The sequence below is a fragment of the Monodelphis domestica genome, chromosome 3 (assembly GCF_027887165.1).
Source record: "Monodelphis domestica isolate mMonDom1 chromosome 3, mMonDom1.pri, whole genome shotgun sequence".
Classification (NCBI taxonomy): Eukaryota; Metazoa; Chordata; class Mammalia; order Didelphimorphia; family Didelphidae; genus Monodelphis; species Monodelphis domestica.
The window spans coordinates 22,441,341-22,464,100 of record NC_077229.1 but is presented as its reverse complement, the minus strand read 5'-3'; the positions used below and the strand labels follow the sequence as shown (position 1 = coordinate 22,464,100).

Below are 22,760 nucleotides of genomic sequence, written 5' to 3'. Positions count from 1 at the left end.
CTGGGAGCCCGAGCTTGGGAGGCTTGTCTGGGCTCAGGCCTGGATCCTGCACTCTCCTTTTACCGTCCCCCAAGGGGCCTCAGCTCAGGCTGGGCTCGGACCTTCCTGCTGCCCCGTCCCCCAGGGGGCGCCATGAAGCTGGGAGGTTGTAGGCTCTATTCCACTTTACTGGGCCGTACTCCAGATGGGGCCTTCCTACTACCCCGTCCCCCAGGGGGCGCTAGGAGGCCGGGGCCGCTGCTCCGCCTTGGCTGGTGCTGGCTCCACTCCACTCCGTAGGGCTCCAGGCCGGACCTTCCAGCTGCCCCGTCCCCCAGGGGGCGCTAGGAGGCCAGGGCCGCTGCTACGGCTGGGCTGTTGCAGACTCCGCTCCGCCATGCTCCAGGCCGGGCCGCGCGCCCTCCCGGCTGCCCTGTCCCCCCCGGGGGCGGGGCCGGGGCGGGGCGGGCCGAGCGGGTCACGGCGCTGGGGGGCGGGGATAACCCCTCACGTGGAGCCGATGAAAGGGCCGAGGCGCGACGGCTCCGGGAGCCTCCTCGGAGCGGAGCCTGAGCCCCACAAAGCCGCCGCTGCCTCCGCCACCTCCGCCGCCGCCATGGAGCTCCTGTGACCGACTGGCCCGCCCGCCCCGGCCCCGCGCCCCCGCCGCCGCCGCTCCGCCTCCTCCTCCCTGCGACTATGCCCGGCCGCCGCTGCCGCCCTCCGCGCCCTCCCGCCGCCGCCGCCCGACCATGAGGCCGCGCCGCCGCCGCCGTCCCCGGGCCCGGCCGCCCCCGCGGCCCCCGGGCGGCCTGCCGGGCGGCGGGGCCGGGGCCCGGGGCGCGGTGCGGCCACTGCCGCTGCTACTCGGGCTGCTGCTGGCGGCCTCGGGCCCCGGCGCCGCGCGGGCCAAGGAGACGGCGTTCGTGGAGGTGGTGCTGTTCGAGTCGAGCCCCAGCGGCGACTACACCACGTACACCACGGGCCTCACGGGCCGCTTCTCCCGGGCCGGGGCCACGCTCAGCGCCGAGGGCGAGATCGTGCAGGTACGGATCGGTGGCGCCGTTGCACGTGGGGAGGGCTCGGGGGCCGCGGCGGGGGTCCGTGCTGGCCGCGCACTCCTGGAGCTCCGGCGTCCCCCCTCCCCCCGCAGTCACGGCGGGACCTTCCCCAGGCTCCGGGATGGGACGAGCTCGGGGGTCCGGCCCCAGTGACCCACCGTCCCCTAGGGAGGACGGGAGCCCTTCGTTCCGCTTCTTTGCTGGGACGCAGGTAACCCGGGGCTGGGAGAGAAGGGGTCCCTTAGGTGCTCTGGGAAAGCCCGGCCGGGGGGCTCCTTCCGAGGGATCGGAGCCCTCCTGGGGACACCTGGGTGTCACCTCGGAGTCCAAGTCCCCGCTGACCCGGACTTGCTCTCCTCCTCCTGGGGGCTAGATAATAAGGCAGACCCCTCTGCGAGGTGGGGCTGGCTGCACCCTCGCCCCCCAACTTCCCAGGTGCAGACTCTTGAGGTTCTGCCCAAGCTTCCCGGGACCTGCCCGGTGTGCCGGGTGAGCGGAAGAGACAGCCAGGACCGGCGTGACCCTGGCACTGGGAACGCTGGAAGAGGCTCCTTCACAGGTCTTAATCACGTTATAATTATGGCCTTTACTTCTGGCAGCTTCGTCCGGGGAGCATGCCCGGTGACTCGGCCAGAACCCCCTCTTCGGAGGAGCCCCGGGGCGCTTGTCCTCGGCCTTCTGCACGGAAGAGGAAAGCTGCCCCGGGAAGCCTCCCCCAAGGGAGACACCATCGGCTTCCTTGGGATTCCCCTGGGCATTTGGACTGGGGAGTGGGGCAGCTTGTGAGGTCCGCCTTCCTTCCCCGTGGTCAGTCGTGCCTGCCGGGGCTGGGAGCTAATCTCCGCTTCTTCACTGAATACCAAATTAGCCGTTTCCCCCCCGGCGCTCCTAACTTCTCCTTTTGAGGAGAGATAATGTGCGAATTTGGCAGAAGGAGGCCATTCTTTATTCTCTGGAGACTTTTGAAGTGCTTATCTAGCGCCTTTTGTGGGCCATTAGCCTGGCCCCAAAAAGTAAGTCAACAACCCTAAGTAAAGAGAAGAGGACTTCCGCGGTATTTCCTCAGGGTTGCCTGGGAAGCTGGGGCTGCGGGGCGGCCCTTGGGCGCAGGGCTCTGTCTTTAATCACTGGGCCCCGGGCTTCCACTTCAGAGCCGCCCCCTCCCCGCTTTTGTGTTGGCCCCGGGCTCCCTCTGGGGCCTCCCTTGGCCTCCTAAGACGGGAGGGAGGCAGGCACGAGGAAGCGTTCGGAGCCGAGCGCATCAGCACTGGGCTCTGGGCTAAACCTGGCCAGGCTTCGGCCCAGGTTTCTAAACAGCTGCCTGCCTGTCCCTCAGGATGGATCTGCACGCTGCAGCCATCCGTGCGTGCGCGCGCGTGTGTAGAAAAGCGAAAACCTGGCCAGAGTAGGGAGGCGAGACAGCCGCTTTACCTGGGAACTGAAAGCTGCCCTCCCGCCGGGGAGAAAAGAGGAAAGCTGGGTTCCGGACAGGGACGCGAGCTTTGAAGGCTTAAACCTCGGCGGCAGCGGCGGCATCTCCATCAGCCAGTCCTGGAGAATGAATGACCTGGAGAGCCGCCCTGGATGCCGGGCTCCTTAGTGGCCCCCAAAGGTCCTCCTCCCTGCTGTCACTTCTTTGTTTCTTGCTGGTAGCTAGTAGCGCCTTGAGGCTGGACCAGCGCTTAGTATATACAGGCTATCTCCCACAGCCCTGGGGGGCGGGGGCTTGTCCGCCTGGCCCAGGGACCTGGAAGGTAGCTGGGAATTCTGCTTTCCCTTCTTTGGGGCTCTCTGGGACTTCATTTCTCCTAACTGCACCAAGCGCTGGCCCTGGGCTATTTCTGGACCTTGGTGTTGGAGCATGCTTCCACTGTTTGGCTTTAGAGGATTCCCCCTCCCTCCCTCCCTCCCGTCCAAACTCCTCTTCTTAGACATATTGATACATATTTCAGCACTGGACCAATTAGTTACTGTTAATGAGCTCATTATCTGAACCGCTTTGAGACTTGGCATTGGCCGGCCCATGGCTAGTGATGTTAAATCAAGACCAGGGCTATGGGTTTGTTAAACAAACAGAAACATTTGCATGCGCAGAGATGAAAGCCTGTTTTAAAGTGGAAGTGCATTTCTCTAGAAAGTCAAATATTTAGAAAGGCTGGAGAGAAGCTGGGCAGTCGGAGGAATCCAGCAATCAGTTTTTATATAACTTAAACGCAGTGTTTGGGTTTTTGTGTTGTGGATTGGTCTTAAGAGTAGAAGAAAGCAGAGGATGTTTAGATAGGAGTTAACTAAGTCAGTTATCGCCTGTAGAAAAAGGACTTCTGTGCCCTGTCGTTGGTGCGTCAGCGGTGTAGACCATGACCAAACACCGGCTTTCATCTCTATTTTAAGTTGGGCTTTGTGGACCTCTAAAAATGGACTTGGGCTCTAATGTAACAATTGCATGCCAGCAGCTGAACTGGATTTAGGTTGTACAAGTACAACACCAGATTGGTGAATGTCTTGGAGTTAAAATTAAGCATTCAGATGAGAAACATTTGTAGTTTTCCATGTTTTATGACTGGAGGCTTTGCTAAGTGTTGCTGTCACATGCCCAGCATTGAAGGCATTTTGTTTTTGGACCTTCTAGGTTTCATGTCGGGGAAATACAACCTTTTGGATGGAAACAGAGGATGGGGAAAATTATGGTGTGCAGATCATCTTTCCTTGAGGAATTTGAGCTATTCCTGTACCTCTTGTTGTTGCTGAGTAACAATGGTTTTTCTGGTTACTCATTGTGCCAGGTGTGGATGAGGCACCTCCTTAGCGTTGGTGAGTGCTGGGAGGACCATTGAGGCCTCTGTGCACAGGCCTCCTGGAAGAATGGAAGCTGCCTGAGGACAGGAACTGTGATCTTAAAAAATTGTGTCATGGCGCCCCCCCCCCACCCCCTTCTTGTTATTTGATTGACTAGATGGAGATGGGGAGGCCTCTATAATCAGTTGACAATTATTCAGCTGTTTCCTGGGTGCTTTGGGAAAGACAGAAAGATAACAAATAGTCCCATCATTGTTCAAAGAATTTCCCCATAGCTGCAGTGAGAATAAGAGCCATTGTTGCTCAGGAATATGCTATGGACAAGTGCTAGATTCAGGGGTCGTGTGGAAGGTCCAGAGCCTCTAAAGAGAGCTCGACTTATCTGAACTTGGATTCGGCCAGGGCTTGTGGATGGCTAGAAAAAACTTGCACATTCATTCATCTCTGAAAGGGAGAAGGACATTGGCTTTTGGTTTGGAACACCTTCACAAATACTCAGGCTGCAAATAGCTTCCCCAGTTGATGGATAAGGTTATTGAGGCCCAGAGATGTAACATGGCTTGCCTAGGAAGTTTGGAAGTGGCAGAGCCCAGGCTGGGGATCAGTGTGATTATGGAGGCCAGATTATGGTTTTTTTCCTTTATTCTACCCCAAGTTTGGTGGGAATCTGGCTAGAAATGGAAGGGCTACGTGCCTCCCTCCCCCTTTTTTTTGCAGAAGTCAGGAAATTGTAATAGTATTGAAGGACCCCTTTGGAATTTCTGAGATCTCTTTTGCTGTCAGGTGTTTTAAGTGTTATTAATAACTTTTATAATGCAGGCAAGTTTTTTGAGGGACCTTGAGTTGAATATTTCATTAATGACTTGCTCTAGAAGCAGTGACTTAGCTGAGCTCAGTTTTCCAGTGTGATCAATAATCAGAGAATAACCTGTCCTCAAACTTGCTTTTTCTGTTTCCCACTGGTGACTCTCATGGCTTTGGAATGTGGGTCTGCAAGTGGCCAGAGAGGTGGCATTTTGATGAAACTTAGAGTTAAGAGACTATAAGAGACAGTTGAGAAATTGAGACCTGGAAGTGCCTTGCTGATGTGACCAGCCAAGATCTTGCACAGATCTCAGACCTAGTTAGTGTTCTTCCACCAGTTGCCATGCTGAGCTTTCCCTGAGAGTTGGGGGGACACCTGCTATATGGGGTCTGTTGTTCCAGGGGACGGCGACCTTATCGAGGGAGGTTACTGTCCTTTTGTTCATTCCTTGCTGCGCCAGATGTCCCTTCTCTTTGACTTCTTAAGGAAATGTTCCATTAACCTAAATGTTCGCTGTATTCAGGCATAGAGAGCCTCAGAGCAGCTAGGAGCCTTAAAGTGATGTTGGCCTTGACTGGCTGCTTTTCCTAGTTGGATGAACCTTGGAATACTTATTCACGATTATTGTAGGGATTCAAAGGGGACCCAGACTTGGTTACCGTCAAGCAGAGAGAGAATCAGAACTTCCACTAATAAAAACCTTTACAGTGTTTCTCTTCTCTGAGGGATCTGATTTGTTCTGAGGACTGGGACAGTCAGTGTGCCAGGTCTGGGGAGAGGACTCTGGGACTGGGACTATCCCACCGCTGTTCCTCAGAGATTCAGTTGCCTTGATCTGGCTTTGGAAGGGATTTCTGATAGGAGACACCTCCTTCTTAGACAGTTCTCTGCCATCCCAGATATTAAGAAGCCATTTGGGAAACTCTTGGCTAGAGAAATACTGGCAAGTTGGAAACCTGAGTGTTTTCCCAAAGGGTCCTTTCTTCTCTCTAACTTCCTTCCAAAGACCTTGACTCAGTTAACCAGTTGTTCTCATAGCTCAAGGAACCACTTTTCTTTGCGGGACATTAGGCAGCCCAGTGTGGCCCAGGGACATATACGCCACAGGATAATTCCTAGACCCATAGGCTTTTTTTCCCCTTCTTTCTCCTAACTGAGAGCACATTACATTAGCTTTACTGTTTTACCTTCTGAGCTAATGGAGCTTTTTGTAGTTATCATAGTTCCCTCCTGAAGGAGGGAAATACAAATCAGACGTTCTTTGTTCTGCCAGTAACTTGAATGAAATGTTTAAAGTCTGGCTTTGAGTTGGTATGTTGACTCATGATAGTGAGAGGGGAATTAGGTCAGTTGGTTCCATTTTTTTAATTTGGTTCAAGGAGAGAAGTTAGTATTTTTATAACTTAAACCATGGCCTTCGGGTAGATGGGTTTCCCTTCCTCTCTCTTCACTCCATCCCCAGCAGACATTATTGTATTTGCTTAGAAACTTGGGGTGTCAAATCAAACAGATTTTGCTGATCTTTTGAAAGCTTACTAGGATCAGTAGCCTTCTTTGTGGTCTGTATGTGCTCCTGGTAAATTGGGAAAGGTCAGACTAAGTAACTGCTATGGGCTTTTTCTAGCTCTGACATCAGATTTTTAGATTTGGAATCAAGGAACCTAGACTGAAATGTTGGGGAAATCACTCTTTCTGGGCCTTGGGTTCCTTACTTGTGACATGTCAGAATATTGTACTAGATTGGAGGTACTTAACTTGGGGTCCCTGAACTTGTTGATTTAATATTTTGGAGCTACATTTCAGTATGATTAGTTTTCTTCATAATCTCTGAAGAGTACATAGTTTTCATCAGACTGCCAGAAGGGGTCCAGGACCGACTCCCCTAAAAGATGAAGGGGCCTAGGTGAGCTGTAAGGCTCTTTTTACGTCTACTGTCCTGTGATGACTCATGATAGAAGCCTCACTTGTCCTGAGACAGGTGCCTGCTGTGCAGAAAGGGAGAGCTCTCCAAAAGAGTTTTGAGCAGGCCCTCTGTGGGGGAGGGGACAGAATGATATGTCTGTCCCAGGAGTTTAGTGACTTTGTTTAATTTTTCTTTTGAAAGGCCTCCCTTCAGATATGTAGTAGAAATGCACATTGGGTCATTTCTGGTCCTACCCTTCTCTTAGAGGCAGATCATTGTTTGGGATTGTTTTTTTTTGTAGCCTACTGAGGCTTTGTTTTTTTTTTTAACCCTTACTTTCGGATCAATACTATATATTGGTACCAAGGCAGAAGAGGGGCAAAGGCTAGGCAATGGGGGTTAGGTGACTTGCCCAGGGTCACACAGCTAGGAAGTGTCTGAGGTCACATTTGAACCCAGAACCTCTGGGCTCTTCATCCACTCAGGCTACCCCCCCCCCCCCATTTTTCAGTGTAGGCCAGGCAAAAATCAAATGGAATGGAAGGGATGTGAGTTCGCTTGTATGAATTCAAGTCAGACTTACTTCTTCTACTTTGGATGTTGACTCTAGATAATCAGGCAAAGGGAGGTGGGAGTTTTTTAAAGAGCCACATCTGTCTTTGCATAGTTGTGATCTAAAGGGGGTTAATTTTTCTCTCCCATCCACCCCATATCTTCTGGAGCCATTAGTTAGGTCTGTTCGAGCATCTAGAAAACAGCTCTATGGACTTTATTGTCACCTTAGAAACAATTTGAACCCACTGCTCTGGTCCGGGCAGAGATTTGACATGGAAGTGCATTCCCATTGGAAATGGAGCTTTGCTTGTGCCCTCTGCCGAAGGCACAGATGGTTCCGGGATGACAGAGAAAGATTCCTGGTGTGCCTTTGTATTTTTAAGTATGGGAAAAGAGTACAGTCAAATTTGGTCCTAAAAGTTTTGGTCATGCAAGCATTTAACAGTGTCCCTGGCCTTAGGACTACAAAGCAAAACCATTTCTTGCCATCCAGGAAGTCATTGTAAAAAATGTTGTATGGTTGTTTTATTCTGAATTAAAAAAATATCCATATACAGATTAGAATAGAAGAAGCCTATTTATGAAGTCATGGATTGTTGTTAGGTGTGATTTGCTTTTAAAAAATACATGTACTAAATTTAATATGGCTTTCAAAGCTGCCCTGCTCGTCCGTGTTTTATGTTCTGTGCATTTCAAAAATGCTTCAGTGACCCTCTCTATTTCCTTTGACAACACTATTGGCAGCTCTCCATTTTCCCCAACTCCTTCCCCCTCCTTTTTTTTTTAATAAAGAAAAACAAACCCCTCAAAATCAATAAGCATAGCCAAGCCGAACAGACCAAGGGCCATGCTTCCTTTTGGGCCCTGACTGGTCCTGGGGAAACTGCCTTAGCCATTGTATTGATCCAAGTTCTGGAGGTTTTCCAAGCTATTTGCCTTTACAGTGTCGTTCTCTGTATAAATTGTTCCCCAGCTTCTGCTCTTTTTACTCCAGCATGAAGGAACTTAATTCTTATGGTTACCTAGAACCTGAACTGGGAGTACCCATATGGGTGCTTAAACTATTAGAGAGCTTCCTTAGATCTTTTTTATTTTTACCTTTACCTTCTGTCTTAGAATCGATATGAAGTATTAGTTCCAAGGCACAAGAGCAGTGAGAGTTAGGCAATGGGGGTTAAGTGACTTGCCTAGGATCACACAGCTAGGAAGTGTCTGAGGCCAGATTGGAACTTGGGGCCTGGTTCCAGGCTCTCTGTTCACTGAGCCACCTAGCTGCCTTACTTCCTAGATCTTTTTTTTTTTTAACAGGTGGGATGTCAGGGAGTGAGGATTGATGGAACCTAAGGCCTAGGCCTTGCTTCTAGGATGGAATTAAATTAAAATCACAAGCATTTATTAAGTGCCTACTCTGGGCTGGGAAGACTGAGGAAAGAAACCAGAGCCTTTGCCCTTTGGGAGCTCAAGGAGGATGTCTTCAGGCCCAGGGTATTTCTGAATCAACTTGAGGGTTCTAAGTTCGATTTTTTGGTTGCCCAAGTCTAAATCAGGTCAATGAACATTAAGCCCTATGGGGTGCTAGGCCTCAGGATACAAAGGCAGAAGCCAAAAGGACTGTGGCCTGAAAGTGGGCTGTGAGGAACTTTGAGAAGGAGGGTAAGTACACAGGTGCATTCATTTAATACAGAGTAACCTCAAGAGCTGGAGGACAGGATCTTCAAGGTGAGGAAGGAGGTGTTTTGTACTTGACTCTTCAGGAGCCCTTCTGGGGTTTTCTTGGCAGAGATCCTGGAATGCTTGCAATTTCTTTCTCTAGCTCACTTTATGGATGAGGAAACTGAGGCCAACACAGTGAAGTGACTTGTCCAGGGTCACCCAGCTAGGAAGCATCTGAGGCCAGCTTTGAACTTGGGAAGATGAATCTTCTTGACTCCAGACTGGGTGCTCTATCTACTGTACTACCTAGCTGCTGATGGGGGACTGGGGAAGAAGACAGTCTTGTCCTCCTCATGGCCCTTTTTGAGGACCACCATCTACTGGGATTGTGGTCCTTCAAAGTGCCATGAGGAGGACAACTTTTTTTTTTTAATCAGCATATGACCTTGTCCATAATAGCATAATAATTGTTGATTGAACTGCAAGCTAATATTTAGTATTAGGTTTAAGTTTTTCTATTTTAAAAGGGTCTGGCCGTGTTCTCTGTCTCCCCTATTAAGAGTATTTCAGTCTCTTTTTGTCCAGCTGAAGGTTCCAGCATTAAGTATGCCTCTTTAGAGTGTGGATGATTGAAGGCTCTGGTTGTGGTGGTAATTTTTGCATTTCCTGACTCTTGTGTTTAAATTTGCAGTCTCAACATTGCATCACCATAGGTTTTCCCATTTAATGAATATTTATGTTGAGACTAGTGCTATACGAATAGACTGGTTTCTGCCTTGATTATAGCTTGCTGTGTAGCGTGGCCAAGAATGCCCTACAGACAACAAAGTTGGCACATGCTCTTAGCATGCCAAGGACTGGCGGATGTGGTTATAAAACTTGGTGACTGGTACTTTTGTTGTTATGGCAACCTTTTGGGGGGGAGGAAGGGGTTCAAAAATAGCAATGGGATGGGGGGGGTAGAGTAGTTCAGAAGCAGTTTAAGATTTTCCTAAGGAAAATGTTCATAGCCCCATAAGCAAATCTTGTAGAAAATAATAGGTTTCATACACCCTTATTGAGATGTGAATTTTATACTTAGATAACACATTTTTTTGTAGATGTTTCTTTTTGTACTCTTAATCTTCTCTGGGTTTCAAGTTGGGCCTTTTAATATATAGATACAGCTTGAGTTATGTATCCCCAGCCTGTATAGGCATCCCCAATGCATGTTCAGGCAACCACAGGAACTCTTTATTTCCTTCCCTGCCTGCTGTTGGGAATTTCCTTGTCCACCTCCCTTCCCATCCTTTTATGCTGTCAGTTTACCCCAGACTTTGAACATCCATGCTTCCCTCCCTCGGTCCTCCAGGTAGAGTCAAGAATATTAAGTTGGAAGGGACCTTGGAGAGGTCTACAGCAGAGATTTTAAGAATTTGGGATTGTCCAGCTTCGTGCATGTAGTGGAGCCAGAATTTGAATTCAGGTTACCGGACTGCACAGTCCAGGGTGCTCTTTTGGTTTGGTCCCATTGGTGGTGTTGTGGTGTTTTCTTCTTCCCATGCATGCATCAACAGGCAAGAAGATCTTACTTCCTGGAGAGGATGTTTCTGGCATATCTTACTTGGAAATCCAGATCGATTTCTTTAGGAAAATATTTCTATATGTGGTTAGGAACAGTCTAATTCCATTCTTATACAGTAAACCTCAAGTGGAGAGGCAGGAAGTAGCTCTGGGTTCAGGCTTTGCTTGACACACATTAGCCATGTGACCTCAGGCAATTTTTCTACCTCTCTGCTCTGGAGAGTCTTTCGAGAGCTCTTAAGGTTGTAAACTCCAGAATCACTGCTGCTTTGCATTGATGGATGTGGGAAATCTCATCTTTCTGCACCATTGAATCAGCCCTCCTACTCAAATCAGTAGCCTCTGCCTGTCCTTCTGGACCCCTGAGCTGCCAGGATGGGCCCAGGCCAGCCATTTCCTGATTTCCTACTCAGCTGGACTCTGTCCTTCTTTGGATTTCTCCATTACACCTGTGCTGCTGGCCAGCTTCTAGTGCTTTTCCTCTATTGATTACTTCCATTTTATCCTGTCCATGTATTGTTTGTATGTTGTCTTTCTCATCATCAGTTTGTTCATGCTTTTGCCTCATAGCAGATGTTGCCTAAATGTTTATCAGCTGACTGATGGTCTGTGCATTTGGGCATACAAGTAGAAACGGTAGACAATGGCCCCCCTGCTCCCAAGAGACTTTGGGGAGCTAATACATTCAGGAAGATTCCCCTGCAGGGCTAAGGGAAAGGCCCAGGTGTCCTGAAGGGTGGGTCTTTTGGGCAGGTGGTAATGGCTGGTGTGTTGGAGAGCCTCATGGGAGGACAGGTTTAGGGAAGCCTGGGGGTTCCATGACTTCTTGGAAGCACTGTGTGGTTGGTGACTCTACTCATCCAAGCAGCATGAGTGACCTTCATGACCATCCTGCTGGAAATAGAGTTCTTCTCCCATCACTAACTATTTTGGCATTTTAGCACAAATACAGTGTTAGACATGTGAATAAAGTCTTTAAATTTGTTTCCCAAAGAACAGTGTTTTGCAATACCTCCAAGGTGTTGCCAATTATCTCAAAACCAAACTACAAAACTAGCCAAAAACCAAATTTATTTTTAATTATAAAAAGTAGCAAAATCCCATCTATGTAAAGCAAGTTAGGACATGAACCAGTAGGGTGGGCTGCCATATAACTAGTGAGAGATAATAGCTTAGCCTTTATCCTTGCAGCATTGAGAAATCTAGAGGAAGGACCCTATGGTTTGAGCAGATACTCCAGAGGATTGGTTTGAAGAGAAGACTTGGCGGGAGCTTTGCAAATAAAGTGACTAAAATGCATGCACCTTTTGAACCAGAGACTGAATTACAGGGCTTACACTGGCATCAAGCCATTGATAAGAAAAAAGGCCCTTTGTCCTCCGGAACATCTTAACAGCACTTTTGTGATAGCCAAGAGTTAGAGACAAACGGAGTACCCATCAGCTGCAGTGTGGTACCTCAGTGTAAAATGGCTTTGCTGTAAGGAATGATGTGTGTAATGGGGATACAAAGAAGCCACGGAAGAGCTACCTGAACCGAGGTGGAGCTAAGGAGAGAAAGCATAGGGCGTCCACAGCAATGGAGATGGAAGGAACAACAAGCCAATGAACCCAAAGTGAACCTGACAAAGTTATAGAGGTCAAAGGGGAATCTGGTGAGGAGAGATGAGAAGACTCCCCCGTGGGGGCAGGAGGACCACAGCCCTTTCATGGTGTTCAGAGTTTTAGACTTTTTCCGTGTATGGATCAGTTGTGCCGACTTTCCTTCTCCAAAAGTTGGCATTTAACATGCAGTATGGCTCTCCAGCAGGGAGAGGGACCATGGACATTATAATGCAATCTTGGAAACAGAAGGCATTAACAAAAACTTTGAAAACGTTAAAAAACTCTTTTGGCAGATTGTGATTAGTGGGATTGAAAGGAGAATGATAGATTGATGTTTATTAAGCTACTGCTATATACCAAGCACTGTGCTAAGGCCTGGGGCTACAAAAAGAGGCAAGAGCAGTCCCTGCCCTCAAGGAGCTCACACTCCAATGGGGGAGACAAGGGACAGACAAATCTACAGAGCAAGTTATGGATGGGAAACATAGGAAACAATTAACCAAGGGAAGGCAATGGAATTAAGGGGGGTTGGGGAAGGTTCCTGTAGAAGGTGGGATTTTATTTTAAAGGAAGGCAGAGCAGTCAATAGTTGGAGTGGAGGAGGGAGAGTGTTCCAGGCATGAGGGACTTCCAGAGAGAATGTCTTAGGCCGAGAGATGGGGATCTTGGTCATGGAACAGCCAGGAGGCTGGGTTCATTGAAGCTAAGAATACATGTTAGGGAGTAAGGTATGGGAAGGCTGGAAAGGTAGGAAGAGACAGATCATAAAGGGCCTTGAATGCCAAACAGAGCATTTTTAATTTGCTCCTGGAGACAATAGGGAGCTACTAGAGTTAATCGAAGAGAGGGGTCAAGTGATCAGCCTGTGCTTCAGGAAAATCACTTTAGTGACTGAATGGAAGATGGATTGGAGTGGGGAGAGACTTCAGGCAGGCAGACACCCTCCTCACCCCCCCCCCCCCCAGCAGCAGCGGCTATAGTCTGGGCATGAGCCAATGAGGGCCTGCACTAGAGGAGGGGGGTGCCAGTGACTCAGAAGGGGGCATAGTGGAAGAGTGGAGAGCTCGTGAACTTGAGGGACTAGACAATAGTCTAGTTGCCCTTGACAATAATAAGAAAGGTAGGGGAGGGGGAGGGCTTGGGGGAAAGATAAGAAGTTGTGTTTAAGATCCTATTGATTGGACTTGTAGTTTGAGATGTTTGAAAGGCAGTTGGAGATTCAAGAACAGTAGAGCAGCTAGTTGCAGGAAAGGTTGATTTGCAAATCATCAGCATAGAAGTGTAATCAAATCTGTGAGAGCTGATGAGATTACTAGATGAAGTAGTGGAGAGGGAAAAGAGCAGAGGGTCCAGGGGAACCCTCAGATGCTGACAGTTAGAGATGATAACCTGGAAGAGAATCCAGCAGAGGAGACGAGATCAACTATGGCAGAAGCTGCTGAGAGCCTCAGGAGAACGAGCATCAGTTTGGGCACCTGGAAATCATGGGTACCTTTGGAGGGAGTAGTGCAGGCAGGATGAGGAGGTCGGAAGCTGGAGTTAAGAAAAGGAGAAGGAAGTGGACGCACCTGCCGTAGAGATAGAGGATGATATAGGACATGGACCCGAAGGAATGGAAGGATTAAGTTTTCAGGAGAGATACCTGGGCATGTTTGTAGGCAGAAGGGAATGAGCCGCTCTTTGGGGAGAGAGTGAAAATAAGTGAAAGATAAGTGGGCATCAAGTGAGAATAACAGGGCAATCTATTGGAAGAGATGGGATGGCCTTGGAGTCACTTGTGCATGTAGAAAGGTCAGTTTTTGTAAAGAGTGATCCCATTTCATCATGTGAGAATAGGAGGGGAGAGTGTGGCAGAAGGCACCTGAGTAATAGGAGATGACGAAGAGAAAAGAAAAGGGAATTCACAGTGAATGGCCTCCATTTGGGGGGTAAAATAGGAGGCTTACAGCTGAGAGAGTGGGGGAGGGAGGAGTAATGGGGGTTTGAGGTAGGATGAGAAAGTTTAGAAGAGCCACTGTGGACAGTGGGAGAGAGCCTTGATAAGGGAGAGATCTATACACCTGAGTAGTAGGATTGCTGAGCAACAGCGAGGATGCAGTTCAGATTATTAATATAAATTTGTGGTGGATCCAATCAAAATGGTTACATGAATTTCTCCATCCTCATTCAGTAGCACGTGTGTGTTGGAGACAAATGATGGTTGTGGCCCAAGGTTTAGGCTTGGCTGGGCGTAATTAACACTATTTGGGGCTAGGCGTTCGAGAAAGGACCACAGTGGAGAGTTGGTTCACCAAGGAGTCAAGACAGGGAGAAGAGGAGAAAGTGGTGGCTAGTGCAGTAGAGATAGCCAGGGAGAGAATGAAGGGGCCAAGGTATTGCTGAGGATAAAGGTGATGTAAGGGAAAGCAGGGAGGTGAAAAGGTTGCTGCCACATAAGAGGATTCCAGAATTTTTTAACTTGGAGGTGATACATTTGTAGGAGTAGCAAGTTTGTAGTTACAACCATCTTTGTGTGTGCCTGAAGTGGAATAGGGAGGCGAGAAGGCTGAAGACCTGAGGGGTTAGTGTGTTTGAGGGAGAATCAATATCTATGTTAAGATGACTAGTCTGAGGGCAGGATTTGGAGGAGAGAGAAGTTGTAAGCCATGCGCTGAACTCACAAGGAAGAAAGGAGCGCCCTGGGGTCTGTGGGCCACAGCGTGAGTATTTACCTTGATTCCATTACAGATACCTCTCGAGAGCGCTCTATCTAAGGGTTAAGAAAGAGCCAGACCTTGTCTTTGACTTGGTCCCAAATTTGGGTTCCGTGCTACGCTGCCCACCTCACCTCTCTCTTGTCCTTTGGATTGTGGAACTGGTTCACAAACTGCCATTGTCAGAGCTCATCTTTTATGGAATCCTTTCCTCCCAGCAGCCCCGAGAGTTGGCTTGTGCATCGAGTGTCAAAGGCACTGGCTCGGCTGGAACCCTGGAACCCCAGCCTTTGGATTCCTGAGGTTTGTGTGCTGTCAGGAGACAAGGATCCTCCTGCCTCCCCTCCCAACGTTCGTCAGTGCTGCCTGCCGTCTCACCGATTGAGCCTTGTCCTGAGCCTTCCGTGGGTCTTCTGTAGGAAAACTGACCCAGCCCTCTGGTCTTTGAGTATTTTGTGTTAAACCAAGATTGTTCTGCCTTATCGAGTGATCAACCCATGGCTTCTCTGGTGGATGATGCCTTCTCGGCCCCTTCATTGGTGAAATGCTGCAGGTCGGATTGTTTCCATCATATTTGCCACCAAGGAGAATGACAGATGATAAATATGGAAGAGGTTCAGAGGAGAGAGACGGGCTCTTGAGTCTCTGTCCTCTGGCCCTTGAGGTAGAGCGTGGGGTGTGTGCGTGTGCACACGTGTGTGTGTGTGGGGGGAGGTTCACAGGTATTGTTTACTAGGCATATTTTAGAGCGATTTCTGCACACTTGGGGTTTTTGCTAACAACATGCTGTATGGCTCTAGGAACATGTTCTGAGAGGGAAATGCAGAGCTAAAGCCTTTTCTAGGTTGAACTGAGGCACCCTGGGCTGTTGGGACACCTGAGGAGCTGTATTCTGGCATTGTAATTATGTGGGGCCCATGGAAAGCATAAGCCAATTCAGCTTTTAATTCAATCTTCATTTTTCCCAAAGCAAATACTTTATTAGTCTTAATCCCCCAAATAATACATATTATTGACTTGACTTAAAAATGGGAACAAGAGGCAGGCCTTGGCTTTTTTGGCTTCTCTTCCCACCTTACCCTCTTCCCGGATCCTGTATGCTTTGCGTGGGGGGGAATGTTGTCCCTCTACACCAACTACTTGTACTCTTCCCTTCCAGTGAATGCTGTGTCTAGAGTTTCTAGAGTTGCTGCTTTGTAAATGGTTTCTGCTTCGAATAAATAGCTCAGAATCTCTTTTTTCTGTTAGGAGTACAGGACATTGAATGCAGGATCCGGAGTCAAGAAGACCTGGGTTCATATCCTGCCTTGTTAGCTGTCATAAAATGGGAATGATAAAAGTACCTACTTCCAGGTTGTTCAAATGAGATTATATTTGTAAAGTGCTTTGCAAGCCTTAAAATGCCTTGCTAATGCTAGCTGTGGTTACCACTATCAATATTATTGTTGTTGTTATTATTATTATTATTATTGGCAGCACACATTTATTAAGGGCTGGGCATACATATACCAGCAATAATTAAGATGGTCTCTGCCCTCAAGGAGCTTACATTCTAATGGAGGAAGATAACTCTGGGAAGGAACTGAAAATGGGGGGGGGGTGTTATCAGGAAGGAACTGTCATTGGGACAGAGCTGAGAGGGGCCTGAAGGCTGGTCAGCCTGAGCCCTCCCCCAAAGGAGAAGGGGGTGGGATGACAGCTGGATCCTGATGTTAGAATAGGACATGCAGAAGCAGAGGGGTTGGTTTATTCTAATGCTGGTTTTAGCAAGAAATTCAGAAAAGGCAGTTGGGAGTAAAGGTAAACATGGCTTCTCAGGTATGTTCCCAGTGACAAAAATGGACCCAAGAATCCAGGAAGAGGCCACGGCCAGGTCAGTCACAGGATCTCTTCAAACATTTTGGGTATAGAACGCCTGACAATTATTTACTAAGTTGTGGAAGGACTCATGGGGGGGGGGGGGGGCTGTGGGAAATCATGGCTCCTGGAAGCATAGAATAGAGCGCTGCCAGCCAGCTGTCTTTTTCTGGAGGAAAAAAAAATGCAGTTTTTATTCCTTCCTTAGAGATTTTAGACTGTTAGAACTGGAGGTGATGAGAAGAGCACCCGAGGGCTCGGAGGGAGCCAGGATTGGCAGAGCTGCGGTTGGGCCACACAGTGAGGAGTGGCCTGGGACAGAGGGATCAGAGGCTCTTGGGTAACTTCCTATGGTGTCTGATGGGGAAGCTCTTCAGGTAATCACTAATAACACAGATGCTTTGACATACATTCTCCTTCCATCCCATACCAATCATCTCTTTGAACATCGGTGTCCTCCTCTAAAATGGGGTCAGTAATACAAGAGGTCTAGGTGCCTGTGCTCACAGAGATAAGGATCGTCAAATCTGAGATTGGAAACCAAGCTCTTGTTTGTCAGGCTTATATTCTTTCTACTGTACTAGGCTGCTTCTCTTGCAAAGGAAGAACCTACTGTGAGCAGGGACACACAGGGGCGAGGAAGCTGAGGGACCCTTCCCTCTAAGGGCCAAGCGTCAGAGAGTAAACTAAGGAAGGGTTCTTTCTGGCAAACTCTTTGATTCTCAGCAGAGAAATGCTGGCTTGGAGGTGCAGATGCTTTCACATAGCCTTGTGTGCTTTTGGCTTGACTAGACTGTTTGTTGTGAGGGTTAGAGGGAGTGGCAGTGATGTTTAAAAAAAGGGCATCAGAAATATACTGAAGATGTTCCTTCTACTCATAGGCTTCTAGGGATTAAGCTGTAAAAGACCTTAAGGCCCATGGAGTCCAACCTCTTTGTTTACAGATAAGAAAACCAAAGCTTTAGTGAGGTTCCAGAATTTCCTTACCAGGGGCTTGTAACCAGTCCTTTGTACGAAGCCAGATTTGAACCCTTGGCTTCCGGATTCCAGGTCTATAATTTAGCCACTTCACCAAAGGGAAAATCAGGGAACTTCGAAAACTAATCTTAAACTCTGCTGGCCCTGGACTGTGGAAGTTGAATATGAGGAGTAGAGACAGGAAACTTCTCAAGTGGAGGTGAGAAAAACTTGACCCCTAAACAAGCTGCTATCCTCTCTGCCACGACAGCTGAGACGGCCTTTGTTTACCTTTCACCTTTAAGGGACCTAGAGAATTGATAGACTTTAGGTCTCAAGGTGCTATTATTAGAGTTTCCCCCCTGGATTCTGTAGAGGAACTTGGCCTATAGTGTTCTTGAGAGCTCTGCCAGTCTTGAAAGAGTTAAACTCTAATTAGCTCACTCGCCAGGTATTTAATGCCCTTATTAAAACTCAACTGTTGGTTTGCTTTTTTCTTTGGTGAATACAGTTTCTGGAGGAGCCAGGCCTTTGCTCCTCAGATCAGAGGCTCTCGCGTGTTGAAGCTGGCAGTGCTAGAGGCTAGTTCCTATCTGTGTGACAGCATTTTTAATTTAACAGGACCGCCTTTGATGTTCTCAAATATTTATAGGCAGCTTTAGATCATTCTAGTGTGCTCTCTCTCTCTGAGTTTTTTTCACACTAGAGCAAAAGTTCTTCCTCGTGCAAAGGCCTTCCTTTTATCCCATCAGCTTATCCTTGCTTCCTTTTGTGACTCTGCAGCAGGTTTTTTAACTGTAACAGCAAACACTGGGTTGACCCTTCTGATTGGTAAAGTCTCCTTACCTCTGTGCATCATCTGTAGCTTTTAGTGGCTAAAGGGCATTCGTTTGGAAGTATAGTCGATGTGTTGGTCCCCAGACTTTCAGGGGGCAGGTTATTTTCTCATTAAAGTAGCACACAAATGGAAGTTTCCCCACAACAATCTCATGAGTTAGGCAAGTACTCTCCCCATTTTGGAGATGGAAACATTGATCCAGAGAGAGGTCCCAGCCAAGGTCTCACAGGGACTCTGTGTTGGAGACAACCCTGGACGTTTTCTGGATCCCTGAGGGTAGCACTATTTCCAGCACACTTAAGATTAGGGTCTATCGCACACCTACTTGCTGACTGAAAACTTTCAGACTCACTGTGGAAATTCCTGTGAGGGATCTGAACTGTCTCCTCGAGGGTTGCCAGCCTCTGACACACGGTGCCTTCGTTTTGTCTTTCCCCACCGGCAGTACCTTTGACAGTATCTCTTTAAATATTATAAATCAGAAAAGTTTGAGTCATAATGCTGGAGCTGGAAGGCACCTTAGTCTAGTCCAAGGGAAACAAAGCTTTTGAACTTTTATAGAGGAGGAAACAGGCTGAGACAAGTTAAATGACTTGCCCAAGGTCACCCAGGCACTATGTAGCAGTGCCAAGTTTTGAACCTGCTCCCTCTGCCTCCACTTAGAATGCTTTCTCCACTGTACCATAATGTCAGACCTGCAGAGGACCATCAGGTCTCAGTATTGTAACCCCCTCATTTAGCGATTTTGAAAATCCTTTCTGGGAAGTGAAATGAGCCAGTAGATGGTAACCTCTGAGGAAGATCTGAGGGTGACCCGAGGCAGGCAGATACACTTGCAGGACTTCAGATTGGATTAGAGCAGGAGTTCATATTTGGGGTCTGTGTCCCTAATAGTATAGATACTTTTCAACATAATTGGTTTCCTTTGTGATCCTCTCTATTTTGTACATTTAGAAGTAGGTATTGGGGAGAGGAGGTCTGGAGAGTTCACCAGGCAGGGCTCCTGACTGAAAAGCTGTGCTTTAAACCCCCCCCTACTTCTCCACTTCACTGAGTGATAACTAGTGGCCCCAGGGAGGCCTTGGAGACAGAGGGAGCATGAGAGGGAGAAGTTTTAGTTGTTGTTAGTATGTTCTTTAGCAGTAGTACAGTAGAGATTCAGTATTTAGGACAATGTTTTTGAGGGAAGGCATAGCTTGAGAAATAATCAGAGCTCTTAAACTCACTGTTGCTATTTCATGTGATCAGGTAGGGCAGCAACCAGGAAAAAGCCATCTTCTGCTCATTCTTAATCTTGCAAGCATCCCTCAGTGATCATGGGACAGCTTGTTTGGAAGTGATGGCTTGGGATATTGTTTGTCCCTTAGTTACCGCTAGGGATCAGGGGTCAAGTCATTGTGCAGAGACAGATTTGTATGTCAGGGAGTAGGCCCAAGCAGGCTGATGCTGTTATGAATGAATGGGTTTGGCAGGTGTTTGTTGGTGTTTTAATACAAGGCCCACCTTTGTTTCTGCATACTGAAGTGCTCTTATTCCTTAAGACTTGGTTTACAAATCCTGGGAGGTGCATTAGGCAGGTGGTACGGTATCATTCTTACCAAAGAGGCAACTGAGGCTAATCAGTGACCCTTTAGCTTGTGTACTTAAACTAATAAGGAGGAGCCCAGGTCTTGGGATGGAAGCCCATCTAGCCCATGCTGCCTTTCCAAACCTTCAGGGAATTTACCTTTGGAGCTGTTTAATTTGGATTTGGTGTGGCTAGTGCACAAGGCCATGACTTGTTTTGCCTCAGTGGATTCCTTGGTATTTTTATAAGGAGAGCTTGAATTTAAAACCGGAATTCTTGATTAAAAAACTCCTGTAGGCAGCAGAATCTTAGCTGGAGGACTGGAAGTGACTTCAGAGGATGTGTGGTCAGATCCTTGGTTAAGGGACTCCCCTAAAGTCATAGGTCTATGGGCTTGGTGTGACTGGGCCATTTATTGAATGCCTGTTAAGTTCTGGGCACTGTGCTGAATGACAGAAATACCAAGTCAGTCACTCTGGGCCTCAGTTTCTTTATTTGTAAAATGAGCGGGGATGAGGGGCTGGTTGATCTCTGGAGGGCCCTTCCAGTTCTTTGATTCTGAATGCTCTTTTAATTTGGCATAGATGCTTGTGCTCTGAAGGCTCATTCCTAACAGTATTTATAGGATTGTTGATACAGCTTCTTGCAGAGTTGACAGTGTTGTTAGCTAGGCACATCCTGGGTCATTCAAGCAATACTTTGAAAGTAAAAGGCCATATACACGTGTAATAAAGATAAGATAGTGATACGCTATAATTGAATTAGAACCTCTTGGTATATTTAGTCTCAGTATAAGGCTTTGTCTAGGAAAAAAACAAAGATGAATTTTAGATTACTTTTGATTCCACTGTGTTACTACTCTCGAGAGCTTTAGACGGAAGATGGTGTTTTAAATATATCAGTGAGGTAGCTGGCTGGCTTAGTGGATTGAGAGCCAGACCTCTGAGGCCAGAGGTCCTCAGTTCAAATGTGATCTCAGACACTTCCCAGCTGTGTGACCCTGGGCAAGTCACTTCCTAGCCCTTAACACTCTTCTGCCTTTGAACTGGTACACAGTATTGATTCCAAGATGGAAAGTAAGAGTTTCAAAAAAAAAATTAAAAAATATAATATCAGCTTTGATCTTTTTAGATGTTTGGTTTTTCTAGGGTGCCACTGAAGGGCACCAGTAGGGTAGATCATTTTTAATTTGGTTTTTGTATCCATGATATTTCTTTTGTGGCCTCTTTTCCTTCATAAATGTTAACACTGAGCAAGCAGACTGCATTATTTAACAGGTATATACTACTTGGCTAGAGAGAGAGAAGTTCCAGTAAATGAACTGAATGGCACAAGGGAAGTGAGTTCAGGATGTAGTTTTTGCCAGAGAGAATCCAACAAATATTTACCAAGTATCTAGTGTGTATAAGGCATAGTATAAGTGCTAAAGTGCTTAGGGGATAGAAATGGAAAAAAAATGACAGTCCCTGCCCTCAAAGAATTTTGATTCTGCACCGGGATAAATAAGGATACATTGTAGGAGAGAACAACACTGGTGCCAATGGATGAGCATCTGAGCTGAGTCTAGAAGGAAGGTGGAAAGAAGAAATGACTGTGAATGTAGAGAGTTCATTTGAATAGGCATCTAGTAGGTCCTCTAGAGAGTAGATATTAAGCTTAGATGATACAGAGGTCCCCATCTCTGCTCTTTGGGCACAGGGACAGAAGGGCACAAGAGATTAAAATAAAATGCTTTGTGTGTTTGAGTTGAGGAAATGTTCATAATGTATCTAGGAGGATGGATGGAGGAAAGGCTTATTTGAGAAGAGGTTGTTTAGTCCTTTCTTTATATCTTTAATCTTTATATCTTTCTCTTCATGACTCCATTTGGGATTTTCTTGGCAAAGATACTGAAGAAGTTTGCCCTCTCCTTCTCCAGCTCATTTTATAGATGAGGAAACTGAGAGTTAAGTGACTTGCCCAGGGTTACACAGCTAGTAAGTGTCTGAGGCCAGATCTTATGAAGATGAATCTTCCTGGCCCTGCACTCTGTGCCACCTGGCTGCCTTATTTGAGAGGAAGTGGCATTTAATTAGAACTTTTTGGAATGTCTAGAAACTACAAAGGCTGAGGAAGAGAATGGCATTTTATTTGAACTAGCATGGCAGACAGTGAACAGAATTAAGGTAGTAGGAAGGTGCAGGGTAAGGAAGAGCAGGGAGTCCATTTTGATTAGAACTTAGCATATGAGAAGGGGGGCATTGAGATAATTGGAAGAATTGGGTCTGGTTAGTTTGTGAAGGGCCTTGGACCCCCCTGGTAGGAGGGAACCATCATGAGGTGTGGCTCTGTTCTTGACAAAAGACGGACTGATTAATGTTTAGGATGGATTGGAATGGGGGGGGGCGTGGTGGTGGGAAGATGATTTGCTAAGAGCTTCTTGCTGTGTTCTATGGGGGGTTAGGGAGAGCAGAGGGATGGAGGACAGATCCATGGAGGAGAAGGAATTTCCAAGACGGGGTAACTTATTGTCCACTGGTTAGAAGAGTTGGAGAAGAATCAAAGATAACACTTGGATTTTTAACATGGGAAATGGATGTCGATGTTATGGATCCCACTGATGAGCTCTAAAGAGAAAAAAGATTTTTTGGGGAAAGGAAAGTTCAATTTGGGACAGTCCGTTTGTGGTACTAAAGACATCCAAGTGGAGAGATGCCCTATGCAGGCAGTTGGAATAACCTTACAATTAGCATAACGCTTCATGATTTACAATGAGATTCCCCACAAACCGCCCTGTTAAGCAAGTAGCTAGTGTCACTGTGAATTTTCTCCGTTTTATGGCTGAGGAAATGGATTTAGAAAGCCAGTAGATCTTTATTAAGCACTCTGCTAAGCACCAAGAATACAGAGAGGCAAATGGCAGTCTTTCTATAGAGGAGCTTGTTGACAC

At 47.4% G+C, this 22,760-nt stretch overlaps 1 protein-coding gene across 1 annotated transcript in view; it reads left to right on the top strand.

Moving 5' to 3' along the window:
* Nucleotides 1-480: 480 nt before the first annotated feature.
* ZNRF3 (zinc and ring finger 3) overlaps nt 481-22,760 on the top strand; it is a 171,470-nt gene continuing 149,190 nt past the window's right edge. The window contains exon 1 of the mRNA XM_007490489.2: nt 481-1,025. Coding sequence (XP_007490551.2) covers nt 732-1,025 — 294 coding nt within the window. The 5' untranslated portion in view covers nt 481-731. The remainder of the gene's footprint in view (nt 1,026-22,760) is intronic.